Raw genomic sequence first — 21928 nt, 5'->3', positions numbered from 1 at the left:
GCATAATGTTTTCTGCTTAGCATAGTTCACTTAGCACAATGTTTTACAAATTTATTCATATTGTAGCATATGTCAGAGCTTAATTCCTTTTTATGACGGAAAAATATTCCATTGTATGTACATACAACATTTTGTTTATTCATCTGTTAATTGACATGGGATATTTCCACCTTTTGACAATTGTGAATAATACTAAAGTGAACTTCAGTGTATAAGCATCTGCCCGAGTCTCTGTTTTCAATTTTTTTGCTTATATTCCTAGAAGTGAAATTGCTGGGTAATATCATAATTCCATGTTTAACATTTTGAGATACCGTCAAGTAGTTTTTGACAGTGCCTGTACAGCAATGTACAAAAATTCCAGTTTCTACGCATCCAGTCAACACTTACTATTTTCTGGTTTTAATTTACTATGATCATCCTAATGTGTGTGAAGTTGTATCTCATTGTGGTTTTGATTTGAATTCCACTAATGACTCATGACATTGAGTATCTTTTCATGTACTTTTTGGCTATTTATATACCTTCTTTGGATAAATGTCTATTCAAATTCTTTGTCTTTTTTTTTTTTTTTTTTTGAGACGGAGCTTCACTCTTATTGCCCAGGCTGGAGTGCAGTGGTGTGATCTCGGCTCACTGCAACCTCCATCTCCTGGGTTTAAGTAATTCTTCTGTCTCAGCCTCCTGAGTAACTGGGACTACAGGTGTGCGCCACCATGCCTGGCTAATTTTTTGTGTTTTCAGTAGAGACGGGGTTTCACCATGTCGGCGAGGCTGGTCTCGAACTCCTGACCTTAGGTGATCTACCCGCTTCAGGCTCCCAAAGTGCTGGGATTACAGGTGTGAGCCACTATGCCCAGCTTCCTCATCCACTTTTAAGTTGGGTTTTGTCTTTTTGTTGTCAGGTTGTAGGAGTTCTTTATATTTTCTGGATACTAGACCTTTATCACATATATGATTTACAAATGTTTTCTCCCATTCTGTGGGTTGACTGTTCATTCTGTTGAGTGTGCCTTAGATGCCCAAATTTTAAAAATGTTGATGAAGTCCAATTTATCTATTTTTTTCTTTTGTTGTCTGTGCTCCTGGTGTCATATTTTAGAAACCATTGCCAAATTCAAGGTAATATAGATTTGCCTCTCTTTTTTTTCCTAAGAGTTTTATAGTTTCATATCTTAGGTCTTTGATCGATTTTTAATTTTCATATATGGTGTGAAGTCATGAAGTAAGGATCCAACTTTATTCTTTTGTGTATAGATACATTATTGTGTCATCATCATTTGTTGAGAAGACTTTTCTTTCTTCATTGGATGGTCATGGTACCCTTGTTGAAAACTAATTGACCATAGATGCATGGGTTTTTTTCTGTACTCCCATTGCTTTTCCATGGATCTGTATGTCTATAGTTACGCCAAATGCAGTTTGGATTACTGTAGCTTTGTAGTAAATTCTGAAATCAGGAAATGTGAGTCCTCCAATTTTGTTCTTTTCCAAGATTGTTTTGGCTATTTGGGGTCCCTTTGCAATATGAAATTTAAGATTGGTTTTTGTATTTCTGCAAAATAAAAAATGTCATTTGATAGAGTTTACGTGGAATCTGAGGATTGCTTTGGGAAGTACTGTCATCTTAACCATATTGCCTTTTTTTTTTTTTTTTTTTTTTTTTGAGATGGAATCTTGCTGTGTTATCCAGACTGGCGTGCAGTGGTATGATCAGAGCTCACTGCAGACTCAAACTTCTGGGCTCAAGTGGTCCTTCCGCCTCAGTCTTCCAAGTAGCTGGGATTATAGGTGAGAGCCCCCTTGCCTGGCTCCATATTAAGTCTTAGATAGAGTCTCACTCTGTCACCTAGTTTGGAGTGCAGTGGCACAATCTTGGCTCACCGCATCTTCACCCACCAGGCTCAAGCAGTCCTCCCACCTCAACCCCCTGAGTAGTGCACACCATCACACTTAGCTTTTCTTTTTTTTTAATTAAAAAAATTTTTTTTGTGGGTAGCGATGCGGTCTCACTATATTGCCCAGGCTGGTCTTGAACTCTTGAGCACAAGTCATCCTCCCACCTCGGCCTCCCACAGTGTTGGGATTACAGGCATGAGCCACCACACCTGGCCATATATTAAGTCTTGTAATCCATGAACACAGAATGTTTTTCCATTTATTTGTGTCTTCTTTAATTTTTTTCAGCAATGTTTTGTAGTTTCCAGCATAAAAGGCTTTTGCCTACTTGGTTAAATTTATTCCTAGGTATTTTATTCTTTTTGATGCAATTGTAACTGGAACTTTTTTCTTAATTTCCTTTTAGATTATTCGTTGCTAGTATATAGAAATACAAACAATTTTTGTGTGTTGATTTTGTGATCTACAACTTTGCTGACTTAATTTATTAGCTCTAACAGCGTGTGTGTGTTGGGGGGCCGGGGGCGAGTGTGTATTCTTTATGGGTTTCTACATATAAAATTATATCATCTTTGAATAGAGATTGTTTTACATCTTCCTTTCCCATTGGGATGCCTCTTATTTCTTTTTCTTGCCTGATTGTTCTGGTGAGAACTTCTAGTACTATGTTGAATAGAAATGGTGAAAGTGGGCACTTTTCTCTTGTTCTTGATCTTAGGGGAAAAGCTTTTATTTTTATCACCATTGAGTATGATGGTAGCCGCGAGTTTTTCCTATACCAGTTTTATCATGTTGAGGAAGTTCTTTTCTATTCCCAGTTTCTTGAGTGTTTTGTCATGGAACATTGTTGGATTTTGTCAAATGCTTCTTTTGCAGCCACTGAGATCATCATGTTGTTTATTTTGCCTCCCTTCCCTTGTTTAACGTGGTGTATTACATTGATTGATTTTTGAATGTTAAGTCACCTTGCATTCTGGGGATAAATTCCACCTGGTTATAGTATGTAATCCTTTTAATAAGCTACCAAATTTGGTTTGCTAGTATTTTGTGGATAATTTTTATATCTATATTCATAAGGGACATTGTGGCCTGTAATTGTCTTTTTTTAAAATAGTATTTTTTTCTTATCTGGCTCATGTGTCATGAGAATTCTAGCCTCACAGGATGAGTTGGGAGATGTTTCCTCCTCTTTAATTTTTTTTTTTTTTTTTTTTGAGGCGGAGTCTCACTCTGTCGCCCAGGCTGGAGTGCAGTGGCGCGATCTGGGCTCACTGCAAGCTCCGCCTCCCGGGTTCACACCATTCTCCTGCCTCAGCCTCCCGAGTAGCTGGGACTACAGGCGCCCGCCACCTCGCCCGGCTAGTTTTTTGTATTTTTAGTAGAGACGGGGTTTCACTGTGTTAGCCAGGATGGTCTCGATCTCCTGACCTCCTCTTTAATTTTTTTGGGAGAATTTGAGAATGATTGGCGTTAATTTTCCTGTAAATGTTTCTTAGAATTCACAAGTAAAGTATTGAATTTTCTCTGTTGGTAGGCTTTTAATTACTGATTTAACCTCGTAACTTGTTACAGGTTTATTCAGATTTTCTATTTCTGTTTGAGTCAGTTTTGGTAGTTAGTGTACTTGTAGGAGTTTGTCCATTTCATTCATTGCATTTTGTTTTATCCAGGTCTAGAAAATCTACCAAATTCAGTAAGAAGCTAAAATCATCAGAATATATTAAAGCCGTCACTTTACGAGTCTCATAATTTTTCCATAAATTTTCTCATAAATTTTCCAATAATGTTAAAAAATATTTATTGAATAGGTTGGGGAATTTTGGACTGAACAATATGCCAGTGCATACATATTTAAAGGGTGTTTCTAAATTGCCTTTTTGCAGAGCTACCATTTTCTAAGACTCCTAACTTTTTAGGGCCTGTTATGTATCTAATAAGCATCAATGAAAATTTTTTTGGAGTCTGTAACATTGGCCTCCAAAAACGTATAAAAGATAAGAACTTTGACATAAATAATATGTGACAAGGATATCATAGATAGATACAAATGTCTATTAAATAAAGTTGTTGAGAACTATAATGCACTAAATAAATGACTTTGATTATATTCATTGTTCCTCTGTCAGCCATACGAATTATTTACCTTTCGATATTCAGCTTATAGATAACCTTTTTCTCCAATCCTTCCTTTTTCCTCCCAAAGGAGAGTTAAGTGTTCCCTCTTTATGCTCCTTTAACACTCTGTGGATACATTGATTATATTTATCAGGCTGTGTTGTATTATTAGGTCATAAATCCTTAAAAACATAGGGAAATTTCTTCAACCTCTGTGCCTGTCACGTAGATATTTGGTAAATGTATACAGGCTATATGCAGGGCATCACAACTTTAACCGTCTGAAATGTCCTTTCTAGCTTGTCTTCAGGATTTTACACATTCAGGATTTTCACTATAAAGAGTCACAAAACTAAGTCTTTGTGCCTTAGGAAAGTTTTGAGAAGCTTTTTTTTTTTGTTTTTCTGAAAGAAATAGGTTATTTCTCATGAAGAATATATAAGATGTACACACAGGTAGAATGAAAGATATTAACACCTAAGCAAATGTTTTAGAAACCTCAGATTCTGTACTTATTCTGACATTACTCATTCAAAAAGTCTTTCCTCCTACCGTTGAAAGTATGTTTCTAAAGAATCACAAGCTGGATCGTGTTGAGGGGGGCCTTTGCTGACTAACATTTGCTATTGCTGTGAATTATGGAGTCAGGACAGTCATAAACTAGAGGAAGAGAAGAAAGGGGGTTCTAAAGCCAAGATCAGTTACAGTCTGTTGAGAACTAAATGGAGAACTTCATGGTTTTGCCATTCACATATTTTGCATTCACCATTGCTGAAGACCAGTGCCAATCTGTTATCTAATGGGAAAAAGAATTAATACTCTCACTATTTCCCTCCATTAAGGTGCCCATTTTTTTTTTTCATTATAAGCTAGATTTAAATGAAGGATCTTGTGGTTTCAGAAAATGACAACAAATTAGCAAATTTAGGGTGTTATCTTAAGGGGAAAATGTCAATCCTACAGGTTTTTCAAGAGAAGCTTGGAGGTGTCATGAGATGTCAACCCAGGGACTTTGGGGAAAGGGCTTATTTTAGCTTCCTTAAGCGTCCTGGAAAAGTCAATCTCTACTGTAATTTCTGTTGGAGTGAAAAAAACAAACTCAAAACAAATACCACAAACAAACCAATAAACAAACCCCAGTAGGAACATAATATGAACCCTAGTTTAGAATATCTGTTTGGGTTCTGGCAGTGTTACCAGCTTATTGGTGACTTTGAAAATTACCCAAATATTGGAAATTGGAAATTTCCTAAATGTTCTTGAGCTATGAAGAGTGATATAGGTGATCAAACAAACTTTGGAAACTAGATGATGGACAGTAAATGTAACTTAATTGTTTTTTCTCTTTTCATAAAGAAAACACGTTTGCTGCAGATAATTTAAACAATATAGAAAAGCTTTTTAAAAAATCATCCCAAAGTCTACCATTTGGAGCAAAACTCTTACTGTTTCAGTGAACATTCTTTGAGCATAGAGCACAATTTTGGCCTTGATTCCACGCACCTTTCTCACCCTCTACAGACTCCCCAACACACATGTGCTTTAACTTAATAGTACATATAATATATGCTACTTTGCAAACTGATTTTTAAAACATTATTATGAAGAGAAAAATAATGTTTAATGTTTATAATAAGCTGACCTTTTAGATTTCTAATAATTGAAATGACATGGCAAGTAAGTTAGAGCCAATTTACAAATAATGGTTGTATGAAAGGCAAATAAAGTTGTTTTTTAAAAAGTATTAAATTGTAAGGTTCTAGTTCTAATACTCTTTCTCTTTTTCTGTAGCTGCGGCAATTGTCTACTTACAATAGAAAGTGAAAACCAGTTGACTGGTTTTCATCTGGGTTCCAGTCTTCACTCACTAGCCATGGGAAGCCTTGTCTCTATTGTTCCTTCTTGTTCATATATGAATAGTTAACAAACTTTTAAATTTAGTATAATTTGCCTTTCAGGTTGAGGTATTTCTATGGTTAAATACTACTTTAAAGTTGTCATTTTTATGCTGACAGAATGTACACATTTTGAAGAGTATAGGTAAATTTTATTTATTTATTTATTTAGAAATAGGGTCTCACTCTGTTGCCTAGGCTGAAGTGCAGTGGTGAGATCATAGTTCACTGCAGCCTCCAACTCTTGGACTCAAGCAAGCCTCCTCCCTCAGCCTCCTGAGTGGCTGGGATTGTAGGTGTGAGCCACCATGCCTAGTTTAGGTAAATTTTTATTTACAGCTTTTATGACATATTATCCAAATATTGTCTTGCAATATATTCAAATACAGTAGGTTTTTTTTTTTTGGTATATTTGTTACTAAAGAGGTTCCTGTAACAACAGAATATATTGAAATCATTAGGCAGAACACATTATGCTTTCAATTGACAAATTAGCATTTTGGAAAACTTATGTCTGCTACTTGAAGTTTGATAGCTTCACAATACTTAAATAATTTTTTGTTGCGTTTGGTGATGATATTAACAAGTGTGATTTCAAAAATATTCTATAATGAAATATATCAACATTTAGAAGAACTGGCTAACAGTAAACTAATAGTTTTCAAGTGACCAATGCATAATGTTAGAAAACCATTTAAAATGAAAGATAGATCCATGGGTTTTAATATAACTGAGGATAAAAAGTTCATTGATATGGTTTCAGATTTCTCATTGCAATGAACCTTTAAGAAACTACCACTTATCAAGTTTTGCTGTAGTATCAGAGAATAGCCACAATTATCTGAAAAAAGATTTACAAATTTAAAATATAAAATAATTGTTTGAAGGCATTGGAGGCCGGGCACGGTGGCTTACACCTGTAATCCCAGCACTTTGGGAGGCTGAGGCGGGTGGATCATCTAAGGTCAGGAGTTTGAGACCAGCCTGGCCAACTTGGTGAAACCTTGTCTTTACTAAAAATACAAAAATTAGCCGGGCAAGGTGGTGGGCGCCTGTAATCCAAGCTACTTGGGAGACTGAGGCAGGAGAATTGCTTGAACCTGGGAGGCGGAGATTGCAGTGAACCGAGATTGTGCCACTGCATTCCAGCCTGGGTGACAGAGTGAGACTCCATATCAAAAATAAATAAATAAATAAATAAATAAATAAATAAATAAATAAATAAATTTAAAAAAATAAATAAAGGCATTGGAAAGCAACAAGATATCCAGCACTTGAGAGACCAAGATTTAGGAGAGAAGAAAGTTAAGATAAGCCTAAAATTCTCTGCTACTTTTTTCCTCAAAGAACTTAAAATGTGTAAGCAACATTACTAATATAATGTGGAAACCAAGATGTTAAAAAATTAATCAGAGCTTTTGAAAGTATCATGGTGCTGGTGAGCTAAACACTGGAATTCAGAGCCTAACGAGGAAGAGACACAATCCTGGGCCACACTCCATGTTTCCACTGAGATACTTGAATACCTGTTTCCTAGGAGTAAGGACAAACCAGAAATAGTTCAGCTCTCAAAAAGACTGGAACCCAGCCCTGAGACAACTCATTCTGATTGGATCAAGGATTTACCTCTATTCTAACTGCCTGCTTGAAGGAAAAGAAATCCTCTTTGGAGAAGATAGCATCATCCAAAACTTATATAACTTTTTCATATCCAATGGAAATTATTCAATTAAAATTTGCCAGGCATACCAGAACCTTGGATGAAAGGACCAGAAACAAAAACAACAGATAGTGACAATTCATATCCAAGAGTTACCAGGTACAGACTTTAAAATAATCATAATAGGCCAGCAGTGGTGACTCATGGCTTTAATCCCAATGCTTTGGGAGGCTGACATGGGAGGATCATTGAGTTTGAGATCAGCCTGGGCAACATAGAGAGACCCCATCTCTACAAAATATTAAAAAATTAGCCAGGTTTGGTGGTGCTTGCCTGTATTCCCAGCTACGCAGGAGGCTGAGGTGGTAGGATCGCTTAAGACCAGGAGTTCAAGCTTACAATGAGCTATGATTGCACCACTGCATTCCCGCCTGGGTAACAGAGTGAGAACCCACCTCTTAAAAAACAAACAAACAAAAAAACCCCATAAAAGTAAAATAATCAGGATTGCCATGTTCAAGAAAATAGATGACAAAATGGAGAATTTCACAAGAGAACAGCACTCTCTAAAAATAATTCAAATAGAAATTTTGGACCTGAAAATGTAATGACTGAAATAAAAATTTAATAGGTAGGGTTTACAGTATATAAATCCCAAGTAAGTAGGAAGAAAGAAATAATGAACAAAAGGTATAAATGAAATATAAAGTAAAAATAGGGCTGGGTGCTGTGGTTCATGACTGTAATCCCAACACTTTGGGAGGCCAAAGTAGGAGGATCACTTGAGCCCAGGAGTTCAAGACCAGCCTGGGCAACATAGTGAGACTGTGTCTCTACCAAAAATAATTTAAAAATTAGCTGTGTGATGGCATGCACCTGTGGTCCCAGCTACTCTGGAGGCTGAGGAAGGAGGATTACTTGAGCCTTGGGAAGTCAAGGCTGTAGTGAGCTGTGATCATGCCACTGCACTACAGCCTGGGCAACAGAGCAAGACCCTGTCTCAAAAAACAAAAAACAAAAATATGATTGAATGAAAACAATGGTTCTTTGAAAAGACTGACAAAATTGACAATGCTTTAAAGAAAAGAGAGGAAAGAGAGAGAAAAGACAGCAAATAGCCAATACAGCAATGAAAAGAGAGATAATACTACAAATCGTACAGATCCCCAAAAGATAAGGGAATATAATGAACAAATTGATGGCAGTATATTTGAAAAGTTTGGTGAAATGGAAAAATTCCCAGGAAAGGACAAATTTCCAATGCAGATATGAGAAGAAACAGGAAAATCAGCTTTTTGGTTGAATGTTGATTACATCAGACCCTTTCCATATGAAGGGAGAAGTGACTTGTCCTTACTAGAATCGACAGATACTCTGAATATGAGTTTGCTTTCACCAGCAACACATTTACAGTGAAGGAGGTGTAACATCAGTATATGACCTTGGAATGCGTTGGTGTTACTTATACCTTATTCCTAGAAGCAGCCACCTAAATACAGTGATGGAATGATAAATTCTCATTTAAATCACCAGTTCAGTGACAAAACTGGTGAGATTGGAGTGTTGTCCTCTAGGATGTGGCATATGATAGATATATGAATCGTTGTCCCCCAAAGTGGAAGAAAGATTGGTGCCTCCCACCATCAGCTCAATAATTTGCTTCTCATTCCTGACATCTTAGGCTCTGCTGCATTAGAAGTCCTGATTCCTACATGGAATGATTCCACCAGTGAGTACCACAAAGCATTAAAGTATCACAACTGCTGGTCACTTGGCTCCTCAATGGGGCTTCAACTCACTTTATACTGGAAGCATTATGCTCCAGGTACCCATGGGATGTGCTGTCACTTTTTGCCCTAGAGCTTCCCTGGTGCTGTAGACACTGGTGGACTGAGTAAGCCCACATGCATACCCCAAGATACAAAGAACCTGATGCCCCGAGGAGAACTCTTAACCAGTAGGGTATGGGGGCTGGTGAATAAATACTACTCCTGGTTGATCCTCAAGTGGACAATTGTGAGAAGCATTTAAAAAATTAACCATCATGAATATGGCACTCCTACCTAGTTTTTTCTCTTCCCCATCTCACTCTATGTGGTCCTTCATTATTGCTTCTTGGAATTATTTCTCAATAAATTACATATATCCAAGTCTTTGTACCATGGATCTGCTTTCAAGGATAGTACAAGCTTAGATAATCTGGAGCTGATCAGATTGGGTTCAAATTCCAGGTCTGCTGCTAACAGGCTATGTGATCTTGGGAAAAATCACAACCAACATTTCTGGGCTGAGTTTCCTTATCTGTAAAATAGGAGTAATTACGGTGCCTACTTCATAGGGTCGCTGTGAGGATTAAATGCGTTTATATTTATAACGCACTTTGAGTTGTGTCTAGCACCTAATAAGCACCACATAAATGTTAGCTCCTACTGTGCTTGCAGATCATTTTTCTAGTGGGATACTCAACTTTTTACTGGTTTCTAAGAACTTACTTATATTAGTAAATATTAACCTTTTTTAAGTCATAGATGTGAAAAGTATTTTCTCAGTTTGTCCTTGAACATTGTTCACGGTGTTTTTTGCCTTACATAATCATTTGATTTTTATGTAGACAAAATTAGCAATCCTTTCCATTTTGGATTGAAGCATTCATGCCTTACTTAGGCAGGCTTTCCCATCCTAAGATTAAAAGATAAAATGTTTCCCTAGGCAATTTATTTCCCTAGGCAATTCATTACAAACAAGGTCTCTAGGTTACATACTAATCAGCTGGAATTTTGTTTAACATCAGATGGTATATGCATGCCAGATTCTTAGCTTATATTTGGCACATAGTGAATGTTCAGTAAATTTTGGTTATTATTTTCATTCTCCATAAAATGAAGAATAAAAAGTAGATCTTGACTTTATGACTGGTGCAGGGAATATAGAAGATGAGCCTGGGGCAACTTGCTGTGCTGGAAAGCAAGCAAGTGCTAAAACACAAAATAAAACAATAACAATGAAACAAATAAAATGCCCCCAAACCCCACAATAATGAGGGTATGTCAAAGGAACACAGGAACCAACTGAGAGAGCTCACAATGGCCAATGCTAGAGCAATTTGAGCAATAAAATAATGTAGTATTGGGTTATAATTCAAACTATATAATAAATATCTATGATTCTATGTTGATATAAATATATGATTGAATAAATAAATAAATGGGAACAAACAGACAAATCTATCCATACAGAAGAATTCCTTCACTGTGTCTGCAAGGAGGAGGAGCACAGCTCTCCAGTTCTAAACAGTGGGCTGCACACAGTGGCTTCCTTCTGAAGAGTACAGAATAAAAAGAAAGAAAAAGGAGTGACTGTTCAATGCAGAAACCTGACAAACACAACTTCAGCCAGGTGATCAAGGTTGATGTAAATTTATCCTAAATCATGACTTAAGTCATATTGGTAATATCTACCATTGATTTAATATGAAGAGAATGTCTCTTTACTTACTGGTTATGTCCCAAAGCCCCATAACTCCAATATAATCTCGAGAAAAACATCAGACAAATCCCAAGTAAGGGTCATTATGCAAAATACCTGACCAGTACTCCTCAAAACTGCCAACGTCATCAAAAACAAGGAATGCCCAAGAAACTGTCACAGCCAAGAGAAGCTTAAGGAGACAGGCTGACTAAATATATGTGGTACCCTGGTTGGGATCCTGGAACAGTAAAAGTACATTAGGTAAAAAACTAAGGAAATCTGAACACACCATGTGCTCTAATTAGTAATAATGACCCATTAATTGTGACAAATGTACTATACTCATTTAAAATGTTAATAATAGGCTAAACTGGGTGTGGGATATGTGGGAATTCTCTGGGCTATCTTTGAATTTTCAGTCAATCTATTCTACAATTAAAAATTTATTTTATTTTATTTTATTTTTTATTTTTATTTTTATTTTTTTTGAGACAGAGTCTCGCTCTGTCGCCCAGGCTGGAGTGCAGTGGCCGGATCTCAGCTCACTACAAGCTCCGCCTCCCGGGTTTACGCCATTCTCCTGCCTCAGCCTCCCGAGTAGCTGGGACTACAGGCCCCCGCCACCTCACCCGGCTAGTTTTTTGTATTTTTTAGTAGAGACGGGGTTTCACCGTGTTAGCCAGGATGGTCTCGATCTCCTGACCTCGTGATCCGCCCGTCTCGGCCTCCCAAAGTGCTGGGATTACAGGCTTGAGCCACCGTGCCCGGCCAAAAAATTTATTTTAAAAAAGAAGACCATGAAGTACAAAGTTTATTGGGGGAAACATAAATGTAATCAAAGAATTTATTTCACATGTTGAGAATCCTAATGAAGGTAAGTGTTTGGTGGGATAGGATTACAGAAAAGAAAGAGGCACTGTGGGAGAGGTGGAGGAGGTTTCACTACCAAAAAGGAAATATTTGAGGTGGGGCTTGAGGAAGAAATAGCAGTTGTTCAACCAGAGAGGAGAGGGGAAAGAAATATGTTTCTTGTTTAGTTTGCATTTGAACATCAGTGAAGCGTAGGAACCAATATGCAGCTTCCCTATTTTGAAATGCTTCTTGGCATGCTGCATCTTATGTCTGTTTCTTTTTTATTTTGTTTTATTTTAAGTTCTAGGATACATGTGCAGGATGTGCAGGTTTGTTACATGGGTAAACGTGTACCATGGTGCTTTGCTGCACCCATCAAACCATCACGTAGGTATTAAGCCCAGCTTGCATTAACTATTTATCCTGATGCCCTCCCTCCCCGTGCCCCCCACCACCCACCAGGCCCCTGTGTGTTTTGTTCCCCTCCCTGGGTCCATGAGTTCTCATTGTTCAGCTCCCACTTGTAAGTGAGATATGTCTGTTTCTTTTGACTGAACTTTCATCTACAGAATTATAGTCCTTTGCCCATTGTATTGTCCAGTACTAGAAAAAGGAAATTAGCAGAAGTGGTTTCTAAATGGATTTTATAATTTTGTTCTTGAGCTCTAGGTCTGAAATCCAACTTAAATACTTTGTTGTCAAAATATTTAAAATTTGATTGTTCTATTTCAGGGATTCTTAACCTTGCACTATTGAAATTTGAGGGCAGATAATTCTTTGTTGTGGGGTCTGTTCTGTGCATTGCAGGATGTTTTAGCAGCATCCCTGGCCTCTACCCACTAGTTGACAGCAGGAGTTCTCAGTTGTGATAATTAAAAATGTCTCCAAATATTGCCAAATGTCCTCTACAGACATTAGAGAAATACTGCCCTATTTCAACTCACATTGCAAAGTTAACTGTAGGTCCTGAAGGCAAGTATGACTAAGGAGAAATTCAAACTGAAATACTCTGAGAATGTTTTTCCATGGTACTCAAGATATCAAGATCACTTCAGCATACATTGTATCCTGTAAAGTCTGTTCAATATCTAGATTCTGATTTGGTTGAAATGCCAGATGCCAAATGTAGACTTTGTGCTGTCTTATTTCATTTATTCATTCACCAAACATTTACTGAGGGCCTTCCATGTATTGGGTCCTGTGCCAGGTTCTGGGGATTTGGTGGTGAACAAGACAGACCTGACGCCTTTGATAGGGAGCTTGGCTGAATTCTGGTGCATGTTCCGAAACCTGTGAACACCAAAGACTGGATTTACATGTAATGGTGACCTCGAAGTAATTGTCCTCATTGATTTCACTTGAAGGATCCTATGTACATTCTGACTAACTATAGGTGTTTTCTTCCTGCATATACTACTCCTTATCATATGCCTTTCTATACCTTCAGCACTTTCCCAATCTCTGAGATAAGAGAGGAACAGTGAGACTGATGGAATCATCTTGGTCTTCTGGCCTTCAAGACCCATCTAGCCAGATGTTTTCACTGATCTTTACTGGCATAAACTGCTCTTGAGAGAGAAGAATTTAAATGTGGTAAGGTTAACAATTTTGACTTTCTTAACTGTATTCCTAGTCTGCTTTGCTGTGTACTCTGAAGTCTCCCTGCACAGCGTCTTGACTCTGGTGCTAGTGATCAGGGACTGATGGAAGCATTTGTGATGGCCTTAGCCCCAGGTAACTGAATCCCAGGTCTTCCTGCAATGGTGTCTTTATATCTTGGATTTTTTTGTGGGGGTCGGGGGGAAGCCTCAATTTTATTTAACTATTTTTCAATCAATGAGACTTGTTAGAGTCTTTGTTGTTTCTTTAAACCTTTGCCAAGACTTGTCATACAACTTTATTTGAAAACTAAGAGGGTTCTCTTGTGATATTATACTTGTTGTCTTCATTTTTGTTTGTGGAAAATATGTCTGTTGCACTGGCTGTCCCTTTAGATCTTGCTGTGGCTTTCCTGGCCCTGGCTACACACCAGAGATATGCTGTTAATTTATGGCTCAGAACCTGGTCCTCAGGCTGGCGAGTCCAAAGTTATTATTGCTATTTTTTAAAAGGCTTCAAGAAAAAAAGCATTATAAATACTGGAGCTGACTAGTAGGTGAGATGCCTTATGATGTCTTTTTAGCAATTGTTGATCGTTTCAGTCCAGCTCTGTTTTACAAGGGGCAGAGGTCCATTCAAGCTTATTCAAGCAAAAGGGGGAATTTTTGTAAGGATATGCTAGGTTAGGATCTAGATCTACAGAGCTGTAAGGAACTGAGGCAACTCCATGACCTCTACCTCTCTGACCTATGTATCTTTTCTTTATTTTTTTATTATTATACTTTAAGTTCTAGGATACATGTGCACAACGTGCAGGTTTGTTACATATGTATACATGTGCCATGTTGGTGTGCTGCACCCATTAACTCATCATTTACATTAGGTATATCTCCTAATGCTATCCTTCCCCCCTCCCCTCACCCCATGACAGGCCCCGGTGTGTGATGTTCCTCTTCCTGTGTCCAAGTGTTCTCATTGTTCAATTCCCACCTATGAATGAGAACATGCAGTGTTTGGTTTTCTGTCTTTGTGATAGTTTCCTGAGAATGATGGTTTCCAGCTTCATCCATGTCCCTACAAAGGACATGAACTCATCCTTTTTTATGACTGCATAGTATTCCATGGTGTATATGTGCCACATTTTCTTAATCCAGTCTATCATTGATGGTGATTTGGGTTGGTTCCAAGTCTTTGCTGTTGTGAATAGTGCCACAATAAACATACGTGTGCATATGTCTTTATAGCAGCATGATTTATAATCCTTTGGGTTTATACCCAGTAATGGGATGGTTGAGCCAAATGGTATTTCTAGTTCTAGATCCTTGAGGAATCGCGACACTGTCTTCCACAATGGTTGAACTAGTTTACAGTCCTACCAACAGTGTAAAACTGTTCCTATTTCTCCACATCCTCTCCAGCGTCTGTTGTTTCCTGACTTTTTAATGATTGCCATTCTAACTGGCATGAGATAGTATCTCATTGTGGTTTTGATTTGCATTTCTCTGATGGCCAGGGATGATGAGCAGTTTTTCATGTGTCTGTTGGCTGCATAAATATCTTCTTTTGAAAAGTGTCTATTCATATCCTTTGCCCACTTTTTGATGGGGTTATTCGATTTTTTCTTGTAAATTTGTTTAAGTTCTTTGTAGATTCTGGATATTAACCCTTTGTCAGATGGATAGACTGCAAAAATTTTCTCTGATTCTGTAGATTGCCTGTTCACTCTGATGGTAGTTTCTTTTGCTGTGCAGAAGCTCTTTAGTTTAATTAGATCCCATTTGTCAATTCTGGCTTTTGTTGCCATTGCTTTTGGTGTTTTAGACATGAAGTCCTTGTCCATGCCTATGTCCTGAATGGTATTGCCTAGGTTTTCTTCTAGGGTTTTTATGGTTTTAGGTCTAACATTTAAGTGTTTTTTCTTTTTTCTTTTTTTTGTTTTGTTTTGTTTTTTGAGATGGAGTCTCACTCTGTTGCCCAGGCTGGAGTGCAGTGGCGCGATCTCAGCTCACTGCAAGCTCTGCCTCCTGGGTTTACGCCATTCTCCTGCCTCAGCCTCCGGAGTAGCTGGGACTACAGGTGCCCGCCACCTCACCCTGCTAGTTTTTCGTATTTTTTAGTAGAGACGGATTTCACCGTGTTAGCCAGGATGGTCTCAATCTCCTGACCTCGTGATCCGCCTGTCTCGGCCCCCCAAAGTGCTGGGATTACAGGCTTGAGCCACTGCACCCAGCCCATTTAAGTCTTTAATCCATCTTGAATTAATTTTTGTATAAGGTGTAAGGAAGAGATCCAGTTTCAGCTTTCTACATATGGCTAGCCAGTTTTCCCAGCACCATTTATTAAATAGGGTATCCTTTCCCCATTTCTTGTTTTTGTCAGGTTTGTCAAAGATCAGATGGTTGTAGATGTGTGGTATTACTTCTGAGAGTTCTATTCTGTTCCATTGGTCTATATCTCTGTTTTGGTACCAGTACCATGCTGTTTTGGTTACTGTAGCCTTGTAGTATAGTTTGAAGTCAGGTAGCATGATGCCTCCAGCTTTGTTCTTTTGGCTTAGGATTGTCTTTGCAATGCGGGAGTTTGCTGAAGTTGCTTATCAGCTTAAGGAGATTTTGGGCTGAGACGATGGGGTTTTCTAAATATACAATCATGTCATCTGCAAACAGGGACAATTTGACTTCCTCTTTTCTTAATTGAATACCCTTGATTTCTTTCTCCTGTATGATTGCCCTGGCCAGAACTTCCAATACTATGTTGGATAGGAGTGGTGAGAGAGGGCATCCCTGTCTTGTGCCAGTTTTCAAAGGGAATGCTTCCAGTTTTTGCCCATTCAGTATTATATTGGCTGTGGGTTTGTCATAAATAGCTCTTATTATTTTGAGATACATCCTGTCAATACCTAATTAATTGAGAGTTTTTAGCATGAAGGGGTGTTGAATTTTGTCAAAGGCCTTTTCTGCATCTATGGAGATAATCATGTGGTTTGTGTCTTTGGTTCTGTTTATATGCTGGATTACATTTATTGATTTGCGTATATTGAACCAGCCTTGCATCCCAGGGATGAAGCCCACTTGATCATGGTGGATAAGCTTGTTGATGTGCTGCTGGATTCGGTTTTCCAGTATTTTATTGAGAATTTTTGCATCGATGTTCATCAGGGGTATTGGTCTAAAATTCTCTTTTTTTGTTGTGTCTCTGCCAGGCTTTGGTATCAGGATGATGCTGGCTTCATAAAATGAGTTAGGCAGGATTCCCTTTTTTTCTATAGATTGGAATAGTTTCAGAAGGAATGGTACCAGCTCCTCCTTGTACCTCTTGTAGAATTCAGCTGTGAATCTGTCTGGTCCTGGACTGTTTTTGGTTGGTAGGCTATTAATTATTGCCTCAATTTCAGAGCCTGTTATTGGTCTATACAGGGATTCAACTTCTTCCTGGATTAGTCTTGGGAGGGTGACCTACATATCTTAATCACACCTTCAAGGCTGCAAAAGCACATAGTACATGTTTGAGGAACCAAGTGGAGGCCAGTGTGGCTGAACTGTCAAGTAAAGTTTGAGAGATTGTCAAAGGCCCCATCATGCAAGGGTTTGTAGGCTATGCTAAAAATTTTGCATTTAGTTGTGGAATAATGGAACAATGATTGAAAGGTTGTAATCAGGCAAGTGTATGGTTGGCATAATGACTAAAAAAGATTATTATGGCTGCAGAGGGAGAAGAGTTTTGAGAAGGCCATGGGAATACAACAAATATGACAAGTGCTGGGCTGAGGGAAGTAAATAGAGTTCTGAGGGCATGCATATATGATTTTCCCAATAACATCCTCTAAAGATACTTTTTTCCCAGTCCAAGATCCACCCTAGGGTCATGCGCTGCATATCTCTAAACTGCATATCTCAGCCTTTCTTTGTCTTTTATGACCTTGCCATTTTTGAAGTATACAAAATATACTGAAAATACTATACTTTAGTACTTAAATGTCCCTCAGTTTGGACATTCTAAAAAATGAGAAAACATTGATTTGACTGATGTTTTCTCCTGCTTAGATTTGGGGCATGCACAGTAATACCACAGAAGTGCTGTTGTATCCTTCAGAGTGTGTCATACCAGAGGAATGTGATGTCAGTTTGTCTTATATTAGTTTTGATTGTTGTGTTGACTTTGATTCCTTGGTTCAATGTAGAGTCTATTGTATTTACCACATTTCTAACTTCTGTAAATGTAATGCCTTAATATATATAGGCGAGAGAGAGAGAGAGAGAGAGAGAGAGGGGTACTCACTGGAGTGCAGTGGCGTGATCATAGCTCACTGCAGCCTCAAACTCCTAGGCTCAAGCCTCAAGTGATTCTCCTGCCTCAGCCTCCCAATGTGCTGGGGTTACAGGCATAAGCCACTGTGCTGGGCCTAAGCTTCATGCTTTAACATCTGTCCTGCATGCATATGCCATATACACTTTGTTCTAGATAATCTGTTAATATGCCTGACTGATTAGTCATCTTGCCTTGACCTCCTGCTTGTTTTATAAATACAAATTAGTCAATCCTAAACCTGCTTACTCTGCCTTGTCTGTTCCTTTAGGTAGAAACCATAGTAAAGGAGCTTGCCCACACTTTTCCCCTTGCCCTCTGCCTCCCTGTGTGGTACCTTGTGGCAAGATGTGTACTCCCTCTCTTGGGATCTGTGAATATAAGAAACTATATTTTCAATGGCAGTTGTTTTTTGATCTGTTAACCTTATCATATTTAAATAATAATGAAACATATTAAAATATCTACCATATTTTTCTGCTTAAAGTCGCTTTTTCCCTTTTTAATGAATAAGTAATTTGTGGGGAGATACCTTAAACTTTTCTGGCTGAGATGCATATGAGAAATGTATTTTACATGGTGACTGTGTGTGTGTGTGTGTGTGTGTGTGTGTGTGTATTGGTTTGGGCTCCATCCTGCTGAGTTTGAGGTCTTAGGACATTGGATTGGAGCTGTTCAGGGGGCAGTTGGCTCTGTGGCACTCAGGAGGAAACACACACACACACACACACACACACACAGAGAAACAGTAGTGTTATAAAGTTATACATAACTTTTCCACATGAAAGTTATTTTAGTTTCTATGTTGTTATATTTCATTTGAATATAATTCTTGCCTTGACCTGCTAAATTGATTTCATTACCCTCTAAAGGGTAATTACCTCTGTTTGCAAGTACTAGTTTGATAGAACTACCAAGCTGAATTGTCTGGTTGCCGAATGGAAAATAGATGGGAGGGGGCATAACTGATAGCAAGGAGCTCATTCTAAGGCTCTCACTGTAATTTAGATTGATGAGTGGATTGATGAATTTGAGTTAACAGAATTTCATGATTGTTTGGGAATGGGGGTGGAAAAAAGAAGGAGGAGTCAAGAATGGTGTAAATTTCAGCTTGGCTTCTGGGGCAATGGTGGTGCTGAAGCGTCTTGGTTTCACTTTCCCCTCTCTCTTTTGGTTGACTGCTCTGAAAAGCCTCTATACGTGTATGGAGAGAGAAATGTGAAAACTAAAGAAATTATCTTTTTGCATTATAGAGAAACGATGCTGGCTTAAATTGCAACTGAATTAACCTGGGCTTTCCCAGGTACTGGTCCATAGATTTAATCCCCCCAATCTAGCAACAGGCATTCTCAGGTATGGATGCCAGAGATAAACACATGCATGGTGCAGGCAGTTTTCAAACGTCACGGATTGGGGATTGCATTGAGAAAATGGGTTGTTCTAGTGGAAAAGCGTGTGGGTCGACATACACAGTGCTTCGAATGATGGACTGTGGTCCGCTAGGTGGTCCCCCATCTCTACCCTTTTCTGCTCTCCTACCTCCCGTTCTCCCTCCCTCCTTTCCCCTCTTCTGTGTTATTCTGGGATTAACGGCGGGGTCGGCCCCGTACACAAACGCAGCTGGCTAGTACGGTCAGCCTGAGCCCTGCTGTGCAACCACGTCAGGAATTCCAGTAAGTTGGCAACACTGGAGCACAAAGACAACAACAATTGAGGAACTCTTCAGTACAGAAAGGAATGTTTGGAGCCCTGGCTGCTACAGTGAAAGGACACACACACACACACACACACACACACACACACACACACGCTTGCGCCTGCGCGCCCACGGGCGCTCTGTAGGGAGCTCAGCCCCTCCCGCACTCGCGGTCCTCCCTCCCGCCAGCCGGCGGCCGCTCTTTGTAACTCGGAGGTGCGGGGACGCTCATTGACTATGCAGCGCGGCCCCAGCGGGCGTCGGACCAGCTTGACCCCGGCGCGGTCTCGTACCATCGCCCCGGCCGCCCGGAACCGGCATAAATCACCCGCGAAGACTGGAGTGCAGCGTCGCGCCCCCTCGCCGCCTCCCTCCTCCCGCTCGGGTCGGGTCGCCCCCTCCCTCCCCAGCCCCCAACTCTCTTGTCCCCAGTCCTGTCTCCTCCGCGCCGCACAGCGCCCAACACTGTGCAGGGAGGCAAATAGAGATCCAGTGACTTTGGCCAGAGCACAGACCCATGGATTTCCCAATCCAGGAATCTCTCCCACTCTTTCCCACAACGCTCCCCCCTCCACCTTTTTTTCTTGAAGCCTAAGTTTTCTCTTTTTGTGTGTATTTATCTCTTTTTGTCTTTCCAAAGTAACACCTATCCTTTCCCTCCCCTAGCCCCCACACCTAAAGCTGCGCCTACCACTGCAGCCCAGGGAAGCTACGCGATCCGGACTGTTGGGGTCAGCAGAACCCCAGAAGACCGGTGCCCCGGGAAAAGGGGCTGGCAGTAATTGTCAGGTTCTCGCCCCCGGGGAAGGGAGGCAGCGGGAACCTGTCCAGCGACCACGTGCGTTCAGGGCTGTCTCCTCCCTGCGTCACGGCTCCCTCGCTGGAGGGAAAGGGCTCCTGACTTCTTGGACCAGGATCCGGCGCCTGGGACTAGCTGCCGCGCTGGTTCAGGGGCTGGAGCTGGAAATGATGGGATGGCCTCAGGTCCCCAAACAGCCCCTCCTCACACAGGGTCCCCAACGCCGGGAAATAAGTTGCATCAGCCCTCCTTTCCCCACCTCCCGTGGGCTCTGATGTCACGTACAGGCTGAGGACCGCGCGCTGAGGGCGGGTGTAAGGCCACTTGTGCTTTTGGGGTCCGGGCCGCTTGCCAGCCTGTCCAAAGCTGCCCCAAAGAAGGGAGTCGCGGGGTTCCCTGAACCTCTCGTGTTTCTTCTTATAAAGGGGTACCGGAAGCATGGAGAAGACGTTCGCTCTTTTTCAATTTTGCTTCAAAATGAACAGACTTGTAAGAAGCGCGATCTGGCCATGACACCTGTAGATGTGGTGCTGAATAATTGCTAAATAAGGATCCAACCTCCCCAACAAAGATCCACCTCCCTCTCTAATTTGTAAAAACACAGAGCACCCCATCTCAGCAGCCTGTATCCTATAAGGGGAAACCAGGATATCCGAAGGAGCCTAGAGAGATCAGGCCAGGAATGAAGGTCACAGATCTCCATCCAGCAGGCTCTTTACTCCTTCCCTTCCCTACCTCCGCCTCTTTCCCTTTCTTTCTCTCCTTCATTTCCCCTTGTCTGGTTTTTCTTTCCTTTTTCATTTCTTATTTTTTTCTTTCTCTTCTCTATTCTTGACTTTCCTCCTCGTCCATTCTTTTCCATTGCTCATTTAGTAAAACTGCGTCCGTGCAGATTTCCCCGTGAGCCGCCTCGCCGGCTTCTCTGCCCGGCGAACCCTGCGGAGAGGCGAGGGCAGCGCGTGTGCACGTGTGAGTGTGCCTGTGAGAGTGTGCGCATCGGAGTGTGGTCATGTATGCACGCTTAAAGGGGACTATGTATGTTGGCGTGGAAGTGTGACTGTGGAATGTGCGCGCGTGTGTGACTGGCGTATATGAGTGAATCTGTGAATCTGTGTCAGTTGGTGTGACACTTAGGAGTGCATGCGGCTGTATGAGTGCGTGTGTGAGTGTGCACACGCCTGTGGAGTGTCCATGTGTGAGTGCGCGTGTGTTCGAGTGCCCACTCCTCCCCGCGCTGCAAAGTGCAGGGGGCGGGCCGGGCGGCAGGGGGCCTGCCCGCTGGATTCCCGCATGCTTGTTCCGGGGCGGTCGGGTCTAAAGGGCTTTATGCACTGTCTGGAGGGTGGGGACTGGCGCGGGTAGAAAACGGGATGCCTCGGGCGCGGGGGCAGGCTTTTGGTCACTAGGAGCTGGCGGAGGTGCAGACCTAAAGGAGCCTTCGCTAGCAGAGGCGCTGCCGGTGCGGTGTGCTACGCGCGCCCACCTCCCGGGGAAGGAACGGCGAGGCCGGGGACCGTCGCGGGGATGGATCGCGGGCCGGCAGCAGTGGCGTGCACGCTACTCCTGGCTCTCGTCGCCTGCCTAGCGCCGGCCAGTGGCCAAGGTAAGCCCCCGGCCGGAGCTTCTCGTGGAGCGCCCAC

General features: G+C 40.8%; 1 protein-coding gene and 1 long non-coding RNA gene across 3 annotated transcripts in view; one reads left to right on the top strand and one right to left on the bottom strand.

Moving 5' to 3' along the window:
- LOC110740889 overlaps positions 1-21928 on the bottom strand; it is an 84817-nt gene that overhangs the window by 58741 nt on the left and 4148 nt on the right. The window lies entirely within an intron of this gene.
- LRP2 (LDL receptor related protein 2) overlaps positions 21532-21928 on the top strand; it is a 213975-nt gene continuing 213578 nt past the window's right edge. For both annotated transcript variants that reach the window (XM_021923700.2, XM_031651331.1), the window contains exon 1: positions 21532-21891. In XM_021923700.2, the coding sequence (XP_021779392.2) occupies positions 21813-21891 (79 nt within the window). In that variant the 5' untranslated portion in view covers positions 21532-21812. The remainder of the gene's footprint in view (positions 21892-21928) is intronic.

Source organism: Papio anubis, chromosome 10 (assembly GCF_008728515.1).
Source record: "Papio anubis isolate 15944 chromosome 10, Panubis1.0, whole genome shotgun sequence".
NCBI lineage: Eukaryota > Metazoa > Chordata > Mammalia > Primates > Cercopithecidae > Papio > Papio anubis.
Note: the sequence above shows the minus strand (reverse complement) of the source record. Positions and strands in the feature narration are given on the sequence as shown.